Source organism: Caenorhabditis briggsae (genome assembly GCF_000004555.2).
Source record: "Caenorhabditis briggsae complete genome, chrI, whole genome shotgun sequence".
In the NCBI taxonomy this organism is placed as follows: Eukaryota; Metazoa; Nematoda; class Chromadorea; order Rhabditida; family Rhabditidae; genus Caenorhabditis; species Caenorhabditis briggsae.
Genome location: NC_013489.2, coordinates 5955343 through 5975583, shown reverse-complemented (window position 1 = coordinate 5975583; position 20241 = coordinate 5955343). Strand labels below are relative to the sequence as shown.

The following is a 20241-nucleotide window of genomic DNA, read 5'->3' as shown; positions in this document are numbered from 1 at the left end:
TCCTTTTTTGCCGACTCCCTGAATAACCCCATAAGATCAAGTACAAAAGTAAAAAAGTATTGCCCCGGACGGGATTCCAACCCGCGATCGGTTTCCCGAATGAGAACATAAGTCTCACGCCTTCGACCACTCGCCCACCGGGGCGCATATTCTGAACAATGTGCAACTGTGTTAAAAGGGACCTATTTGGGGTGAAAATGAGAGTTTCCGGGGTAATCGAGTACGACGAACACGATGGAAACGATGGTGAATTGATTCCTAAGGCTTGGAGATGTGCAAGTTCATAAATTTCTAAAATAACCATGACCATTTCTTCATTGAGGAAAGTCAGAGGAATTTTGTGATACAAAGTTAGTAGAAACAATATTCCTTAATCTAGGCTAAACTAAAGTTATTTTTTATTATGTTTTTGTCAGAAAATGTATCTTGTTCTTTGCGTCGCTCTGACGTTTGATACCGTGCCCATGTCAACGTTCGTTCTTAACGAGCGGAACTGATACAGCGAGTTTGAAAGAATCATACGATTTTCACAGTTCCAGCATTTTCTATTTGTTCCGATGTTGTGTCCATCGTGTTCCTCGTAATCGATTACCCCTTTCACAGCCTTTCCAGTCCAAAGACTCCCTTTTAGGTCCCTTTTAACCCAGTTGCACATTTTTCAGAATAAGTGCCCCGGTGGCCGAGTGGTCGAAGGCGTGAGACTTATGTTCTCATTCGGGAAACCGATCGCGGGTTCGAATCCCGTCCGGGGCAATACCTTTTTGATTTCTTTTTATTGATGTGTAAAGTATTCGAGAACATTTTTGATTAATTTCTCAGCTGGAATCCCAGATAAGTTTCCCAAGCAGATATTTTGAAACTAAAATTTGACAATATGTTCTCTTTAGTTTTCCCCAGTTTTTCCCCGAAGTTTCATCCGGATTGTTTCGGTCTCCGAGTTTCCGCGGATTATTTTTTTTTATTGTTAGTAGTTATTTGCAGGTTCTGAAAAACCCCAAAACGCCGCAATTTTTCAACCTAAAAAGATTACTGTAGAATCGAAGGGACAACTATTAATATTCACCGACGGGTTTTGCAGCGATAGTGAGAAAAGGATGTTGTGGCTTTGTGAACTCCTCGAGGATTTGATCGAGTTTGAATTCAGCAAATTTTTCAAACCATTTTTCGCAGCTTAAATTTGAAATTCTGCCTGTTTCCGAATATTTTCACAAGTTTCAGCGGTAATTCGTTACACTATACGTTCTAAAAATGCCTCTCTACAAGTACGGCATCGTAATTACTCAAATTGAGAAGAATGACAGAACGAAGGTAAAAAATTATTGAGTAAGTCTTCCAGTTCACCCGTTTCAGTGGAAAGTCGCCATGTTCGATGGATCAGTTGAGTTTCACGGACGCGAAGATATAGAAGATACAATATTCAACTTTCCGCCGGAGCCAGGCGTGTCTGTGAAAGTGAAATTTGAAAACGAGGAAGACGAGATGCCAGTGGTAATTTTGCTAAAAAATGCATCAAATAATTTCATATAAATTACAGGCAGTTTCAAAATGCACTGAATTTGAATGGATCCGTGACGTAGAAGTTGTCGATTCAAAAGCAGTGGTATTTCAAGCAATATACAATTCCATGAAGAATAATGTTTAACATTTCAGATCTTCGCGATTGTAAATTTAACTCAAGAATGTCTCAAGCAAGTCCATTACGAGAAGGACACTGATATTCCATATTATATCATTCAAAATAACGATACAGATTTTCGTAGGATCGCTATTCCAAAAGTGTTGTTAGATGAAGAACTGGCGAAAAGGACCTATTTGCAAAGACAGAATGAGCCTTTCATTTATCGCGTCGGAGTTTGCTGGGATCCATTCGTACTCAAGGGGGAAAATACAATCCATTGGCGATGCTATGCAGATTTCCCCATGGTTCCTATTTTCGAACTTTATTATAGAGAAATGGTATGAATGAATGCATAAAAAAGTCAATTAGAAAAGAAACGCAGACATTGCCATATATCTCCGAATCCATGATTTACGGTGTCCTTGAGGGAATTGTCATCGCTGAAAATAGTATGGGAGTTTTGTACTGGACTAGCGGAATGGGATGCGCTGTTTTGTCGAATGCCACACTTGGTTCAGATCTGCCCCCACTTGGAACAGTCAATTATGTTTTAGTCAAGTAAATTTGATCCAAAAATTCAGAGTTCATTCATAATGTTTCAGACGATGCCTCAAAGAAAGCTCATTCGGGTTTCCGTGTTTCTACGAGCTGCTCCCGGACACAAGACCGCATGGCTGGGAAAGACTGAAAATTATCGTTGATAAAAAACACGGATGTATCTATGTAAGTCAAGTTCTTCTGAAGAGTGCTGCAATATTCCAACATCATCAGATTGAAGCCCGTTGTGAGGTTGTTCAAATGTTTGAACGTGATGGTGATGAGCCGATACTCGGCATGCACGTTCCTCACCTCGGAACGGTTCATCGAGGATTACAACCGTTTTTGGCCCGAATATCTAAAGGAGATAAGTGTGATCTTCGTATCGAGTTCCAAAAAGAATGTGGCTCCTATGTGCCAGTTGTTCGCGATATTTGTACAGTAAGAAAGATTTCGTTTACTGATTTAGGAAAATAATCAAGTTTAGGTTCAAGATCAGTTTGTGAAATGCCGAATCGTTCATATTTCCGACGAAATGCAAACATACTTCGCGGTGCCGGAACCGAATCAAGAGTATTTTCAAAGAATCAAGGAAGTAATCGACTTTATTGCAATCCCATTCCGAGTTATGTTCTGCTCAAAAGGTTTGATTGTCGAAAAAGAAGAGTTATTGATGAACTGTTATACTGTTCAAATTAGGTTAGTTTCACAATAATTTCAGAATTAAGATCTTCAAAATTATTTTCATTGTAGATCTGTTAGCAAAGACCATAGCTTTGCGGAAGCCGTATACGTTCAGGAAGTCCTCCGTTTTTCAAAAGATCCAGCTTACGCTCTGTTCAATGGAACCGTTTGGGTGAGCTGCACATAAATGGTGTTCTCAGTGTCTTCTTTCAGTTGCGAGAGATGGTTACCATTCGAAGCTCAGATGACGGAAATATCGAAATGCTCTCCAACCGACTGTGTCAGATTGTTCATGATCTCAGTCGTCTCACAGAAGGAAAACCTGTTGGAACAATCATCGCCATTCAAGCTCAATTGTGAGTTGATAAGAGCCAGAGGCAACTTTCGATTTCTTTCAGTGTGCTATTTCAAGGAACTATCCCCGTATTTTGGGTTCGCAGCGTTGCCCCCACCGTTCATCAACTTCCAAGAATAACTCTCAGTTTGGTTACTATACAGTCATCTGTAGAGAATACTCCATCAGAACAAAATGCCGTTTTTTCACAGCTTTCTTCCCATTTCAGTCGCTCCACGGCTGCTAGCGAAATTCCTGATTTGCCAAGTGAATCCTGTAAAGAATTAGAAAAACGAAGAGGCCGTAGCACTAGTCAATGTTCGAATAACACTCTGACTCCCGACGATGTGATTGCCACGGAGTCGTGGCTCGCTTCTTCTGCTTCCTCTATGGATACGTTTATACTAGACTCACGAGATGTTACTATGGATGATGAAGGACAAGTAATCACGGAATCTCAATACGACGCTTCATCTACGATTTCTTACTGTTCAACCGTTTCGAATGCGAGTTCATTTTGTAGTCCGAATAAGAAGTCAGCAATCAATGTGAGAAAAATGAGCGTGCATGGATCACCGCCACGAAGAAGACTTTTTGGAGGAACGCAAGGATTTCGGGGATCGCTAGGATTCGGTACGTCCAGTCTACAGACGAGAAACAGGCCGAAAATGGTGAAGTATGGATTCAGACAACTCAAAACAGTTACACATCATGAAAACATTCTTGAAGATATGGCCTACCGATTCAGGTGAGATAGTTGTAAGTCAAACATTCCTCTAGAGTTTTACGACCGTTTTTTAAAAACTTGTCTGTATTTTTTTCAGAGAGAATAGATTGATGTTTGCTGAGAATGAAAGGGATGCACTTAACAGCTGGTTCAGACAACCGTTTGGCAGAGTGACGTCTACTAAAAAGAACTTGACGTCCGCTATCCCAGTCGAAGTGGTCAGTTACAAGCGCGATTACGACAGGAAGTTCCGTCGATATACCTCTCTTGTTCGATTCATTGTGACAGACAGAACGATGAATGTTTGCGATGCATCCATCGTCGTTCCAACTGGGTACGCGGTGGTCCTCTGATATTGATATGATCATCTGTGTTTTCAGAGGAAACTTCCCTAGCATGCCAAAAGATTTTCAATTGGGAGATCGTTACAAAGTCGAGCACTACTCTTTTGCTACGGATGTAAGTCGTCTCGATTCTCTCGAATTTTTATTTATTATCTTCCAGAGAATGTGTAGATTCGGCGGATTTGCGTATGCTCTCAATCAACTAACATTCTATCCGGAAACACCATGGGAAAGTATCAGCAACACTCGTACAAGAAGAAATGAGAGAGGACACGAGTACTTGCAATTCAAAACCAATGTGATTCGTCCATGCACACCGGAATTGCTAAGTGATGTATTCGAACTTTGGAGCTGTGATCGTGTGCCGGGATACGTTATAGTTGAAAAGAAGCCAGAATTGGTCAGTTCTGTGTTTGATAGATATAAAGTAGTTTGTTCTAATTCTAGATGAAATGCCTAGAGCCTATGAACGCAGATGTCGAAGAAGAACACGTCTATTCTGCGATGATTGAACCGTTGGCAGGAGTAAGTATGATTGCTTGAGTCAAAACTGATAGTTAAGAAATTGTAGGGTCCTATGGAAATATCGAGCATTATAGAAAACTTGGACGAGGATGAAGAAAGGATGGGTTTCTTCGTGTTTTGGAGGCTTGTCGTTGAGTTCTCAGAAGTGGTTCCTACAGTTCCAGTGCCTCTGTTCGTCAGTAAAAAGGAGAGGTACATTCCTCCGGCGAATCCCCCCATGAGGTATGCCGGCACAATCCCTGTCGAAGATTACGGAATGTGGAAGACGATGCATATCAACTCAGTGTTGGCGCAAGAAAAAATGGATAAACTGAGAGCTCTTGGTGATCCACGAATCAAAATGCTAGAGGGTCCAGATCTCCAACCAGAAGTCGAAGTACGGAAGGTTGATGTTGATGTTCGAAGAGATTGTATGTTGAAAGCGATGCAGGATTTTCGCAATCATCTACCGGCTCTACAACGCGATGAACTGTGTCTTTTCGTATTTTATGATCAATTCATTGATCAACTGAAGAAATTGGAAGTTCTCACTGACAACTACCACCCTCATCAAACTAAAAAGAGGCAAGATAATAGAAGAAACGAAACTAAAAAAAAACGAAAGAAAATATTTTCAGAAGCTATTCGTTGGAAGTTGGATTGAATTATCTCACCAATATCCTTCTCGATGAAGATTCATATAAAGCTATGCATGCAATGAGTGATCACGTTCCATTGCTGACTACTCTGGCTGAGTGTATATCCATGAATACAACTTACATCAAGAAGACGGAGCCTGCGATGAAAATGGTACTCTTACTACTAGAAATTATATTTTTCAGTCTTTTTTGTTTTTTCAGATCAGATATTTCCGCAAGCACAAGCTGAGTTCCTTCATGTGACTATTCTTCGATTTCACTTATTTTTCGTTTCTTTTTGTTTTACCTGCATTTTGTTTCTATTTCGTGTCAGTCGTTTTCGTTGTTATCATGTATTGTTTAAAATACTCACATAAAGGAACTCTAGTATTTATCTGTGAGGTTTGAAAATTTTTAAGATTCTCTTGTTGCCTAGGTGTTCCCCAAATTCGAGAATCCTAATTCCAGGTAAGTTGCTGACAAAAATTGATGATAAACTTCTACTTATCAGTGATAAGTTATCACCACAAGCCAAAAAAATAAACAAAAATTTCCGCCTTTCGTTCTTCAGTGTATTCTATTTCTCTCTCCCTCTCTTACACTCCATGTCTATCAAATTCCTGCATATTCGACCTTGAGAGAAAAAATATATCCGGCCTCTTCTCTCGTGTTTTTTTCTCGTCTCCAATTGTATAGTATGAAATGGAATGGATGAGAAATGGACATGTTTGTTCAACTGACATTGGAGAGTACGAATACATGCTATAAAAGTTTCCTGGAGGCGAGGCTTCAATGGAAAAACTAATGTCCAGAAAAGTTTGTCAAATTTCAGATAAGGTGTGGCTGATATTTTGTTTAGAGAAGTGGTCGAAAGAGATGGAGAGAAACAGAGAGAGAGACGCAGTGATTATCGATAGAAGCAAACCATCTTTTCCTTCTTTTTCTTCTTTGGGTGTGGTCTTCTTCCTTTTTTCTTCTCCTTCTTCTTCTTATTTCGTCTGTTATTCGCCTTCTCCATCTTCATATTTCTTTATTTTTATCATTCTTGTATTAGAAATCGCTTTGAACTTCGTGTTTGAATTTTGAAAATTAATGCAATTCAAGATTCTGTTTTTTTATAGTTTTTAGTAATTGATATCCCAATCGAAAGCCAGGATTCAAGCGTCCAAGTGATGACCCACAGATGGTTGAGATGAGAATATTGAAAAAGTAGCCACACCCGTAAAAATTGTTGGGTGTGTGAATCATGATCAACTAATTTTTCTTCTTCGATTTAATTTGAAAGTGTGATTTTGATTCTTCGTCCAGAAGATGAACTCGATTTGATTTTTTTAATAGATGGGCCCTTAGCTCTCAACTTCGAGCTCAATTATCTCGATTCATGTGAAAGATATCACAAATTTGTCAACTGATAAACTGTTTATCATGATATCACAATCATTTTATCAATTAATATTTTGGATATTTCTTATAGGAGCCGAGATAATGGAGCTTAAATTTGACAGTGTGTCGGTCCTTCTATTGCTGGTTTTACGGTATCTGTGATCAAAATTTGAATATCAGTGTTTAATTCCGTTTCTTTTAACCTTTGGATAATGATTTTTTAATTATAGACTGCAAATTTAGAAGTTTCTGAACAGTGAAAATGTGTGAATATATCGAAATCTCGAATTTCCAAACAAAAAACAAATTATACTTAAACATTTCGCTAAAATACACTACCCATTTGATTTGAAAACATTTATGTTTTTATAGTTGAAAACCTTAAATAAATTTACGATAAGAACAGATACTACACTTTGATCTTAGCTAATAAGCCGAAGAAGCGAGAATTTTGTAATTTTTCATTTGTAACTTCCCGTAAAGATTGAAAAAACCGAGTTGGTTCTAATTGATATACCGTAAACAATAGAGTGCGGCCCACACCGTCGAGTTTGAGCTCCATTATCTCAATTCCTAGATTTCCAAAATGTGCCAAGTGATAAATCTTTTCTGATATTATTATAAACGAAACATTAGTTGACCGCTTTCTGATATCTTTGGCATGTGCCAAGATAAATTGGCTCAAAGTTTAAACATGGGGTACTCTTCTATTACAGGTGTTATGGTACTTCCTGTAACTCTACTATGGAAATTCTAAAACTAAAAAGTTTTAGTCTTTGCATTTTTGGTTTCGTAGTCGTCAGAAACCTAAAAAATCAGAACTTCCTTAAAATTTCGCTTTCATTGTTTCTTATTCGGTCTTATCTCTGATAGAATAATTTCTAGATCTGAATTTCTGACAATTCCCAATCAGAATCTTTTCACTATTTCGCACCATTATAATATCCATAACCATCTCACCACATTCATTTGATAATCGTCCATCCATGAAATGGCTTTTCCTTCGTTTTCCTCATATCTTGATCTCCAAGCATTCATACTTCCAGAAATGGAACGTCGGGAAGTTTACACAACACAACAGCCAGATGGAACCTATGTTACTACAACGACCAGGTAGATTTTAACAAATTTGTATTTTACTTTGAAAAATTGTATTTCAGAGAACAAACGAAGTACAAAGAACAAAGTGTTTGGTCATGTGCCCGTGGTCCTACTGACAAGAACTACTGTATGGGACCTTTGGGTCTTCTGAGAATTGCACAGATTGTGAGTTTTGGAACAAAAAATCATTGCTTCTAATTCTCGAAATTTCAGTTCCTTTGTGTCGTGATCGTTTGTTTGATAACATCGGTCTTTGGTCCAGGACCATTCAAAGGAGTTCTCTTCGGCCAAACTCTTCTTCTAACCGTTGCCAGTGTGGCAATGCTTCTCACTTTCATTTTTTTGATTGCCTACTTCTTCACTCTTCATCTCTCTCATCTCGATTTCTTCTGTTGGCGGGAGGCTGATTTGACATTCAACGTTGTTTGCGCTTTTCTTTTCTTTGTTCTTTCCATTGTTGAGGCTTACTATTCCACTGGAAGTTGGTCTAACAATTGTAACGATATTGGATCCGATGGAATCATTCACAATGGATGCAGAATTATCTACGAATGGGCATTTGCTTCTGTAAGTTTTCTGAGTTCTATAAAAACCCAAAATTGTTTTATTCCAGTTCCTCACATTCGCTCTAGCGATTCTGTACGCTTTGTCTGCCTGGCTATCTCACCAAAACCGTCATTCTCTCCATGACAGAAATCGAGAAAACCTTTACTAAATTTCCCACTTCATTCTCCAGTCATTTTTTGCATAATACAACACAGAATCTCTAATTTCTCCTTTTAACTGCCCATCAACGTTTCCTCTAATCCATTTTATAGTTTCACACCTTCTAATAAACAATCAATCATTTAAAAATCGACATCTGTCTATGACATTCTTGTGAAGTCCATTCGAGTGTAATAACAATTTTGGATTGCATTTTTACAGATCATTGAGTAATCAGAATCTAAGAATATTACGCAATACAACTAGAGGATTGCTAGATGAGTGAATCTAAGAAGTTCTGAAACATACACATCAAAAAGCGAATATTTATCTGAAGAACGATAGTCGGACGCGCTATCGAAGACTGTTTTGGAGCTGATTTTTTTGAGCAGAATTCGGACGAGACTGAGTGGAACTCGAGCGTGTTGTAGCCGATACAGGCGGTTTCGGTCCTTTAGATGGTGGTCCGAATGGCAGTAGAGCTCTGAGAGATTGAGCTGGTTTGCCTTCGGAGCAGCGATAGAACCATCAGATCCTTGACGAGACGTTCCGACTGCATCTTTCATCATTTTCATGATTTGCTGACGAGTTCCTGGCGCATTCCGTCTATATGCATGAGGAGGTTTTTCGACCAGTGGAATAGAACTTCGCGCCGATGATGGAGCAGAAATATCTTTGAGCACATCTCTGGACTTCCCAAAAGTGTATATCAACATAACAAAAAACAAGAAAAAATGATAAAGAGAGTATTGCCCCCAGTCGGAACCGATCGGTTTGTGAAAAAGTGTGACGATATAAAACTAACAGAGAGATAATCTGTAATTATTTTTAGAATCAGACGAAAAATGTAACTTGACATTCTAAAAATTTCAGCTTAAAAATAGTCAAAAATGTTCTCGAATACTATAGACATCAAGAAAAAGAAATCAAAAAGGTATTGCCCCGGACGGGATTCAAACCCGCGATCGGTTTCCCGAATGAGAACATAAGTCTCACGCCTTCGATTACTCGGCCACCGGGGCACATATTCTGAAAAATGTGCAACTGGGTTAAAAGAGACCTTCTTGGCGTATAAATGGGAGTTTCCAGGGTAATCGAGTACGAGGAATACGATGGAAACAATATCAAAGCGATGCAAAAAGCTTGAAGGCGTGAAAGTTTCAAACTAATGCTCATATTTTGAAAAATGGGCAACTGGGTTACCAGGAACCTTTTTGGGCTAAAAAGGGGTAATCGAGTACGATGAATACGCTGGAATCAATGTCCAAACAATTAGAGGCTGAAGTTGTGCAACTCGTACAATATCCAAGTAAGTCAAAAGGTGCAGTAAGTTTAATTTTATTCATAATCTTTTAGAAATATAATTTAATCTATTTATTCAATAAAACCATATCGATATCAATAGTTAAATAAGACTGCGAGTTTTCTCCCATGTGAATGTGGTTTTTGTCCTATTTCTTCATTTCCAGAAAACGAAACTACCAGCGAGCTGAAACTGAATAGTTTTAAATGAAAAAAATTTTGTCTACCTTCTTTATGATATTCTCATTTTCTCCGTGGTTTCCAACATTCTGATCCATCATCTCCACAATGAAACTATCATCACGACCTCCATCTTTTCTGCTCGATTTCCGAGAAGTTTTCGATTTTCCAGATTTTCCACCATTCTCATCTTTATGTCCTTGATCACCTCCATTATCATCGTGATTCTCCTCGGTCTTCGGCTTCTCCTCATGATCATCAACTCGTTCTTTCGATGATTTCTTTGTGGATTTCGTCGATTTCCTGGATGATTTTCTAGAAGATTTTGTCGATTTTTTGGATCTGACACTTTTGAAACTCTTGGCCAATGACTCTGCTTCACTCAATGCTCCAACTTTTTTACAATGTTTTTCAGACTTCTGAGCTGTCATTTTGTCTGGTTTCTCTTCTCCGTCTTTCGTGACAACAGTGCCGATTTCATAGACTGGATGATTGCATGGTTTTTCTTCTGAAAAATTGATCATTTCAGAAGAGCTTTAAAAATCAGAAACCAACTTCTCAATCTATACATTGCACAGAAGAACCAAACAGCACAACTGATGGTGCAGAACGAGAATCCAACTGCAATCACAACCCAGAACCACTGAAATCCAAATAGTATTTTTTTTTTAGGTTTCCATCTATTTCAGACCATAGGATAATAATAGAATCTTAAGAGATTAATCTCGACATCTGGCCCAATATGAAGAATACGTGTGACGGCTTCGTTCGATGCAGTGGTTGCTTTCACCATCCTGGAACTTTCTTTATTTCGAAAAGTCAGATATGAATTGGTCCACTGGACGACGTTGCAAAAACCATTCAAACTTTTTACCCTTTAACTATTTTTGGAAAAAAACATCACGTGACAATCATTCACATAAATTTGAGTTGCAAATTTAACTGCAGTAATCCGTTTGAGTTTACTGTTCGGTTTCTACAGTTAAACATTTTTTGAATTAATTCAATACGGTTCATCGAAAATCCAGAGCTTCAGACCGAATTTTCTCTGAGCTGTCGGTTTCATAGCAAATCCTGATATCATATTCGTAAATAACGTGTTCTGTGATTCCCAATGATATAGGTCATGAGTCATAATTACCCGGTTTACACCCTTCCCTAGATAATTTATGAACTTTCCCACCTTCAAGCCTTTTGAATCGATTTGATATTGTTTCTATCGTATTCCTCGTACTCGATTACTCCGGAAACTCCCCTATATACCCCAATAAGGTCTCTTTTAACCCAGTTGCACATTTTTCAGAATATGTGCCCCGGTGGCCGAGTGGTCGAAGGCGTGAGACTTATGTTCTCATTCGGGCAACCGATCGCGGGTTCGAATCCCGTCCGGGGCAATACATTTTTGATTTCTTTTTCTTCGTGTCTAAAGCATTCGAGAACTTTTTTTGGCTATTCTTTCTTTATATGGAAAAAAAACGACATGAATAGACAACATTCAACATTTAGAACAAACTTCTGGAACTCCTGAATCACTACTGTAGAAACCTTTAGAATATCCAACTGTCCCCTTGAAACTTCTAATAGTACCTATGCGGAACATGGGAAAATGGATGGTATTCAGCAGAAGATTAGAAGATTTGGACGAATGGAACTATTTATTTGGATATATGAAAATAAGGGATCGAGAGTTGCTAATAAGATGATTTTTCTTGACTCGCAAAAATTGTAGCTAAAAGAAAAATGAAAAACTAGTCGGACAGCTAAAAAATGAGTCAAAAAACGTTTTTGAATACTTTTCGCATTAAGCAACAGAAATCAAAAAGGTATTGCCCCGGACGGGATTCGAACCCGCGATCGGTTTCCCGAATGAGAACATAAGTCCCACGCCTTCGACCACTCGGCCACCGGGGCACATATTCTGAAATATGCATATTCTGAAATATGTGCAACTGGGTTAAAAGAGACTTTATTGGCGTATAAAAGGGAGGTAATCGAGTACGAGGAATACGATGGAAACAATATAAAAGCGATTCAAAAAGCTTGAAGGCGTGAAAGTTCATAAACTAATGCTCATTTTCTGAAAAATAGTGCCCATGTCAACGTTATGTCCAAAGTATTCAAAAAACATTTTTGATTAATTTCTCAGCTGAAATTTTTAGAATGTCAAGTTACATTTTTTGTCTGATTCTAAAAATAATTCCAGATTATCTACAATGTCTGTTAGTTTTATATCGTCACACTTTTTTCTCGAACCAATCGGATCCGTCTGGGGGCAATACTCTTTTATCATTTTTTCTTGTTTTTTGTTATTTTGATATACACTTTTCTAAAACTGCTAAACTATTAGATTATCAACATCCATTGTCGATTTTAATTTCTGAATTTTTAACAGTTTTCAATCATTCTTAAGTTTTAGTAGAATTATGAATCAAGATTTCAAAAGTGTTATTACAATGGGGACACCTTTGTCAGACATATCCCTAACACATGACCCAAATTCCGAAACGTTCCCAGAAGCCCAATTGACAAGTCCCCGGTGATCAATCAAAAAACCTTTCAAACCTGAGAGATCAGTTATTAACATCTGTCATTATAGAATCCTTGACCACTGTCCATCTGTTAAAGTGTTTGTATTTAGATACGAAAGATCTCAATTACGTCATTCTTTTATCCTGCCGGTCCTTTTCCTTCGCCTTATATCACTTTCTTCCGACTCACTGATCGTTTACGCAACACCGTTTAAGGAGGCAAGTAAAACGATTACCGACTTCATAACTACCTCACCGACAAAAATAACAAACAGACACAGTAGGCAGTAAATTAACTCGTCATAATCTTGATTACGTAAAGTTTGGCCAAGCAATTACAGTAGTCTCCCACACCGGATAAACGTTAACTGGTTAAGCAAATATTCAGATATCCCTCCTTTTTCTTTTCGGATTCAAGTATCAATTGCCTCTAATAAAATAAACACACATGTCTCCAGGAGCCGTCTGCCACGTTGCGTAATCCAGAAGACGACTGAAGATGAGTGTCTCGTGAAGACACCTGTTCAGTGTTTCTGGTGCTAAAGTCATTCAGTTAGTTGCGTAAGCACATTGTAAATAATCAGGAACTATTCGGAGAGAAAAAGTGTAAAAAGTTGAAGAATGTGATTGATAGAGGTGTTATTTCCGGATGAAGAGGCATATAATTGTATTGGGATATAGGAGAAGCAGTTGGTGGAATTGAACGTTTGGTTAGGTTACAATAGTTTTCGTTGTTGTTAGATGGAAAATTTCGAAGAATAAAACCAACTAATTGTTTAATTTATGCTGAAACTGTTTTTATGATTCGATGCAAATTATTTCCTCCTTTTTCGCAGCTGACAAGGATCCTGTTGAACATTTTCACAATAATTATAGCTACAGTACCGCAGTGGGGAAAATTGAAAACGCATAATTTTCAAAAAAAAATAGCTGAGAAAGTATTCAAAAACCAGAGGAAGAATTCGAAATCACTCAAATGAGATATCATTTTTGCTCTAATAGAAACCTACCAGAACATTCAACTTCGAGCTCAATTATCTCGAATCCTGTGAAAGATATCACAAATTTGTCAACTGATAAATTATTCATTATAATATCACCAATGCTTTGCCAGTTGACAAATTTTTGATATCTTGAACATGAATCGAGATACTTGAGCTCATAGTTGGATGTTTGGGTGGGCTTCTATTAGATCAAGTACGTTATGTTGCTTGAGAATGGGAAAACTCTCAACCCAATTCTAGAACTTTGATTATATGTTCAATTATTCAAGAAGTGGTCAACTGCAAAAGAAAAGTTCCATTTTGATCTGATACCTCCTAAAAATGTTCATATGAAACAAAAACGTTTTAATCACTTTTGAATGGCGCCAAAATTAGAAATGCAGTTTTAGAAATCGATGCCTTTCTGCCCGCTTCTGTACTTTAAACTTTAAAAAAAATTTTCAGGTCCCTCACAAGTTTCCCAATTTCAGTTCAACTTTCTACCGAACCACTTTTCCTAATCGACTTTCTTCCTCTCTTTCTGCCGACTCCATTTTCATGTTTCCCCTTTCTTTTTTCTTCTCATGCCCTTCTATAATCACTGGTTACGCCTTTCAGATTTATGTATTTTCTTTCCCTTTTCCACTTTTCCCCCATTCGATTCGTTTCCCCTCGCCCTCGGATATAAATCAGTCCGTCGAAAGAAGTGCTTATTTTGGACTTGTCAGGTGGCATTGTGTTGGCAAACATGGTATAATAACTGTATTGAGGTCACATCTTCTAACTTTTGAGCGACCAGACCGAGAAAAGAGCCGCCCGCGTGTTGCATAATCCGACAAATAACCGGAAAAGGGCGGCACATATCAAGTTACACGTGGCGATTTAGGTCGCAGCTCATGGATTATCCCATAGTTATGTGATCTTCTAAAAAGGCCGATCGATGAGAATGTAAACATTTATTGGTGGTGTAAACAGTTGATTATTGAAATGAAATCTCAAAATAACATCAGACTTTCAGTTATTATTACTATTAGAAGTTTCAAGGAGACAGTTGGATATTTTAAAGATCTACAGTAGTGGTTCAGGAGTTCCAGAAGTTTTCGTTCCAAATATTGAATGTTGTCTATTCATGCTGTTTTTTTTCTACATAAGGTAAAATTAGTCAAAAAAGTTCTCGAATACTTTAAAACGAAGAAAAAGAAATCAAAAAGGTATTGCCCCGGACGGGATTCGAACCCGCGATCGGTTGCCCGAATGAGAACATAAGTCTCACGCCTTCGACCACTCGGCCACCGGGGCACATATTCTGAAAAATATGCAACTGGGTTAAAAGAGACCTTTTTGGGATAAAAACAGAGTTTCCGGGGTAATCGAGTACGAGAAACACGATGGGAACAATATCGGAATTTTTAGAAGAGTCTGAAGTCATGAAAATCGTTAGATCTTTCAAATTCACAGTCGTAGTTTTGTTTCGAACGAACGTTGACACGGGTTCAAACGCTAGAGCGACAAAAAGAAAAAAAACAGATCTAAAAATCCCCTGAAAACAGTGCAACAAGCAACAATGTTTAAATGTTTCGAAAAAAAATGTTTTCATAATTTCACAACGATAATTTCACAAGTTAATAAACTTTCACACCTTCAAGTCTTTCAAATCACTCCTCCGAGGGAATACTTTTTTGATTTATTTTTGTCGATGATAAAAATAATCGAGACCGTTTTAAAGTTTTTCTTCAGCTGTTTGGCTAGTTTTTTTTTGAAAATTTACAACTGTTTGAAGGGAAGGGACATTTTCGGAGTAGAAACAGGTAGTTTGGGTGTAATCGAGTATTTGTGGAAAACACGATTAGAAAGTTAACAGAACAATTTGGAGAATTGAAATAGGTGTATATTTTCTGTATTAAAGAGAAATATATTTAAGATCTCCACAGTTTATTCAGAATTGTAGTTTATATTTCAGAATGAGTGGAGCTGTGAGCTCCACCTGTATTTTCGCTTCCTTTACCGTTCCATTTCCCTTTTTCTCACTTGATCCTTTCTTTTCTTTTTTTTTCGTTCGCTCAGCGAAAACTTCTGGAACTCTTGATTCACTACTGTAGAAATCTTTAGAATATCCAACTGTCTCCTTGAAACTTCTAATAGTAAATATGCGGCACATGGGAGAAAAGATTGTATTTAGCAGAAGGTTAAAAGATTCGAACGAATGGAACTATTTATTTGGATATATGAAAATAAGGGGTCGAGAGTTGCTAATAAGATGATTTTCTTGACTCGCAAAAATTGTAGCCAAAACAAAAATGAAAAACTAGTCGGATAACTAAAAAATGAGTCAAAAAAGTTCTCGAATACTTTAAACACGAAAAAAACAAAAAGGTATTGCCCCGGACGGGATTCGAACCCGCGATCGGTTGCCCGAATGAGAACATAAGTCTCACGCCTTCGACCACTCGGCCACCGCGGCGCATATTCTGAAAAATGTGCAACTGGGTTAAAAGGGACCTTTTTGGGCTAGAAAGGAGAGTTTCCGGAGTAATCGACTACGAGGAACACGATGGAAACTATCTTTCTTGATTTAAATCCACTTAGACGTAGGGGCACTATTCTGAAAAGAGTGCATCTGGAAAAACTGGAAAAACCTGGAAAAGCGGGCTGGAATCCCGTTCGGGATTTTTTCGCTGATTGTGAAAACAGAAAATTATGGAACGTTTGAGAGTTGCGAGAAATTGAGAAAGGAAAGTCATCGAAATTTGAGCTATACATGAATGAATTGTTTTCAAATGTTTTCCGCTTTCCAAATGAACATTGGATTTACATTTGTCTTTGATGACCGCACAGCGACAACTACCGTAACCTAAAAGAGTTTTATTTTGCGGATTTAGGTTTAGACGGATCCGATCAGTTTGTATGAGCGGATTCACAAAAAATAAAACCCCTCTCCACTGCTAAAAATAAAATATTTTCATGAAGGTCAGATTGCATGCAAAACCCCAACCATTTTGGCGCCCTTCCATCTGTCATCCAGTAATGTCATACCGTGTTGGTTCCGAGATAAGAATCAGATTAATCTGACCACCATAAAATATATACATTACATCTTTTCAGACAGGTGTGAAAGATTCCTATCAGGTCCTTCGTTGTCCCTCTCTTCGCTCGTCAAATGACTGTTTTCTTTTTGCCTTCTTCTCCATTTTCTGTTAACTTAACGAAGACGGATGGTGGTATTTCTGTTTTCAAACATCTTGCATCACATATGTGAACAAAACGAAAAAGAGTAAGAAAAAAGAGCTGAAGAAGTAACGAATAATAGGTTTATACCCCCAAACAAAAACTGACGTGATGAATGCGACAAAAAAAACGGGCGGTGGATTCCTTTTGAACTTTCCGAAACTCTTCGGATGGATTCATCAATCAATCGATTAACTCAATGGAACGTCCGGAAATGTCTACTAAATCCAATGTACTAACATAATACAACTGTATTAGAGGATTAGGAGGTGTTGAGTTTTGTTATTTTAGGTAGAATGAGGATGATATGTATTTGTACAAACATTATAATCTAGAATGTAAACGTATGACCAATTTGGAACATACTCTGAAGACGACGTAATCGCATTGTTTAGGAACAACCGGGTTACTGTAAATTCCCATTGTTGTGTAAAAGTTCAAAATGGCACAGTATCAAACAAGTCTGAATGTTAGTTTTGAGTCGATGTTTCGGTTTTCTTGGATTCAGAATTTAAATTTTACGCTGATCCAAATCGAGGCTCTAGCTGAAAAATGGACCGAGTTTGGGACGGTTTTTAAATGCCAGCTACACAGTTAGAAAGATCATAACTCGATTCCTGGTGGAGCTAGAGCTTCTGTTTTGGTACCATTCGAATCAACATTTAATTTTACATCTGGTACGGTGCAAGTCAGTGGGACGATTCAAATGATCCGAAAAGAAGGATTCAATAAGTTCTAGGGGGACGACTTTTAAGGTTTCCAAATCGATCTACCTAAAAATCTGGAAGTCCAACAGTGTCAAGTATTTTAATAGATAAATTTTTTAAGAAACGGAAATCGGACTGCTGGTCTAAAACGTTTCTAAAATAAAAATCGTGATTTTCGAAATATTTAACAGAAATAGAGCTTCATTGTTGTAATTAACAACTTGTTTTTATCGCCTCTGCTGAACTTAGATCTGATACCGTAACTTTTAGTTTTGATCCAATTCTTCTCGGTTCTTGTCAAAGATATCACAAATTTGTCAACTGATAAATTATTCATTATAATATAACAAGTAGTGATTTTCAAAAGTTTTAATTTTGGGAAAAATATTCAGAAAGTGTTAATATTTTTGTTATATTTGTTGAAAAAACACGTTGCTCCCAAAAACTTTCCATCTTTTGGGAGATTCAAAAGATTCACGTGGCTCACAAAAATTTTTGAAATTTTAGTACTTTGACGCGAAAGTTAAAACTTTTGAAATTCACTACTTGTTATATCACCAATGCTTTGCCTGTTGACAAATTTTTGATATCATTCACAGGAATTGAGATAATTGAGCTAAAAGTTGACGGTTGAATAGGCTTCTATTAAAGGAAATTCGGTAGATATCTGGAAAATGCTACAGTAATCTCAGGAAACTGCTTCATGCTTCAAAAAGCATTAAAAACCCCAATAAAACTGTATCCATACTTAAATATTTTCCAGATCTCTCAATTCTTCTCTTCAAAAAATCTTGCTCCCATTCTAACCAATTCGTACAACACACCCAATCAAAAACTCTCATTCCCCATCTTGTCATGTCTTGTTTCCTCGTTGAAAGGGAAAGAGCAGCCGCCCCGGTGATTGGAAACCACGAAGATCCAAGATGGTATCCACTGATAAAGGTGTCGTTTAAACAACTGTTTTCTTCATCCGGCGCCCGCCCGTTTCGAATGTAAACGACCGATGTAAACACGAGGCATTTTACACTGAAAATCACCCTCACTTCAGATTCTTCCTCTTTCTTTGAATTCTCCGTGCCTTCCTACTGTAGGTGGAGCTGGATGAAAAGTGATGTTTTTGAGAAGACAGAAGACAGAAGCGCCGTGCGAAAGGAAATGAATAATAGGAATAGGAAACACAATGTCCCTTTTTAGACCTCTACTTTCGAGAGGATTCCAAAAAATTTTAATCGAAAAATGGAAATGAGAGAAGAGCGGAAAGAACATTTCAAAAGCATTCATCAAGATGGCGATGCGGTCGAAATATAGAAAAAGAGAGTATCAAATGTTATTTATGTCTTTCTGGGAAGAAAAAGGAAAATAATACTTCAGTCAGTTCGAACTTGGCACATGGAAGAAAATCCAAGCGAAAAGATGACTGAAAAAATATTCAAAAAAGTTCTCGAATATTTTAGACACAAAGAAAAATAAAGCAAAAAGGTATTGCCCCGGACGGGATTCGAACCCGCGATCGGTTGCCCGAATGAGAACATAAGTCTCACGCCTTCGACCACTCGGCCACCGGGGCACATATTCTGAAAAATGTGCAACTGGGTTAAAAGGGACCTTTTTGGAGTAAAAATGGAAGTTTCCGGGGTAATCGAATACGAGGAACACGATGGAAACAACATCGGAACAATTAGAAGAGGCTGGAACTGTGATAATCGTGCGATTCCTTCAAACTCGCTGTATCAGTTCCGCTCGTTGACAACGAGCGTTTACATGGGCATGATATCAAACGTCAGAGCGACGCAAAGAACAAGATGCATTTTCTGACAAAAAAAAAAAAAAACTATAGCTTAGCCCAAATTTAGGAATATTGTTTCTACCAACTTTGTATCATGAAATTCCTTTGACTTTCCTTAATGAAGAAATGGTCATGATTATTTCAGAAATTTATGAACTTACACATCTTCAAGGCCTCACGAATCACTTTACTATCGTTTCCGAGGTGTTCCTCGTACTCGATTACCAGGGAAACTCTCCTTTTTACCCCAAGAAGGTCCCTTTTAACACAGTTGCACATTTTTCAGAATATGCGCCCCGGTGGCCGAGTGGTCGAAGGCGTGAGACTTATGTTCTCATTCGGGAAACCGATCGCGGGTTCGAATCCCGTCCGGGGCAATACCTTTTTGATTTCTTTTGCATGATGCGAAAAGTATTCGAGAACGTTTTTGACTCATTTTTTAGCTGTCCGACATTTTTTTTGGCTACATTTTTTGCGAGTCAAGAAAAATCATCTTATTAGCAACTCTCGATCCCTTATTTTCATATATCCAAATAAATAGTTCCATTCGTCCAAATCTTCTAATCTTCTGCTAAATACCGTCCCTTTTCCCATGTGCCGCATAGGTAAAACAAAGCCAAACAAGTCCAAACATAGGAGACAGTAATCAATGTGTGTGATGACTCGAATGAGTGCATCCGGTCTGTGTTTACACGATAGAGAGGATCGAATTGATTGCTTCGGTAAAAGAAGACAGAGAGATGAGCGATTACCTATCGACTTCTTCATTTGCCCCAAAAAGTGTCGGCTTGCTTTCCAGTGCTTACGGGTCACTTCATCCGACTCTCGTCGTCGCCTTTTTCGCTCTCTTTCAATCAAAACAACAGTCCCCCCGCGCACTCACTAATATGGCTGAAGACTCACACATTAACCGGCTAATGATACGGCAGATGGTAATGCATGCACCTTTTGTTTT

The 20241-nt window shown here is 38.0% G+C and overlaps 3 protein-coding genes and 9 non-coding genes across 12 annotated transcripts; 5 read left to right on the top strand and 7 right to left on the bottom strand.

Moving 5' to 3' along the window:
• Positions 1–60: 60 nt before the first annotated feature.
• On the bottom strand, positions 61–144 carry CBG28521. Its single transcript has one exon. It is a non-coding gene (tRNA).
• Positions 145–669: 525 nt separating this feature from the next.
• CBG28392 lies at positions 670–753 on the top strand. The gene has a single exon. It is a non-coding gene (tRNA).
• A 495-nt stretch (positions 754–1248) lies between these two features.
• On the top strand, positions 1249–5650 carry CBG08207 (the record flags this gene model as incomplete). The annotated part of the gene is made up of 16 exons (XM_045235910.1): positions 1249–1308; positions 1351–1488; positions 1535–1600; positions 1651–1956; positions 2001–2176; positions 2221–2596; positions 2643–2854; positions 2909–3011; positions 3053–3195; positions 3238–3921; positions 3998–4234; positions 4281–4653; positions 4692–4769; positions 4816–5333; positions 5387–5558; positions 5609–5650. 16 exons carry the CDS (start codon positions 1249–1251, stop codon positions 5648–5650), a joined length of 3684 nt encoding a protein of 1227 aa, XP_045093708.1.
• Positions 5651–7760: 2110 nt separating this feature from the next.
• CBG08205 lies at positions 7761–8585 on the top strand (the record flags this gene model as incomplete). The annotated part of the gene is made up of 4 exons (XM_002639839.2): positions 7761–7882; positions 7930–8035; positions 8084–8437; positions 8484–8585. The coding sequence occupies 4 exons, from the start codon at positions 7761–7763 to the stop codon at positions 8583–8585; spliced, it is 684 nt and encodes a 227-aa protein (XP_002639885.2).
• Positions 8586–9513: 928 nt separating this feature from the next.
• On the bottom strand, positions 9514–9597 carry CBG28314. Its single transcript has one exon. It is a non-coding gene (tRNA).
• Positions 9598–10034: 437 nt separating this feature from the next.
• CBG08203 lies at positions 10035–13134 on the bottom strand (the record flags this gene model as incomplete). The annotated part of the gene is made up of 5 exons (XM_002639838.2): positions 10035–10064; positions 10105–10565; positions 10613–10700; positions 10749–10851; positions 13034–13134. 5 exons carry the CDS (start codon positions 13132–13134, stop codon positions 10035–10037), a joined length of 783 nt encoding a protein of 260 aa, XP_002639884.2.
• On the top strand, positions 11368–11451 carry CBG28197. Its single transcript has one exon. It is a non-coding gene (tRNA).
• Positions 11885–11968, bottom strand: CBG28216. The gene has a single exon. It is a non-coding gene (tRNA).
• A 1649-nt stretch (positions 13135–14783) lies between the features above and the next one.
• CBG28376 lies at positions 14784–14867 on the bottom strand. Its single transcript has one exon. It is a non-coding gene (tRNA).
• Positions 14868–15945: 1078 nt separating this feature from the next.
• On the bottom strand, positions 15946–16029 carry CBG28443. Its single transcript has one exon. It is a non-coding gene (tRNA).
• A 2954-nt stretch (positions 16030–18983) lies between these two features.
• On the bottom strand, positions 18984–19067 carry CBG28634. Its single transcript has one exon. It is a non-coding gene (tRNA).
• A 512-nt stretch (positions 19068–19579) lies between these two features.
• CBG28834 lies at positions 19580–19663 on the top strand. The gene has a single exon. It is a non-coding gene (tRNA).
• Positions 19664–20241: the final 578 nt, after the last annotated feature.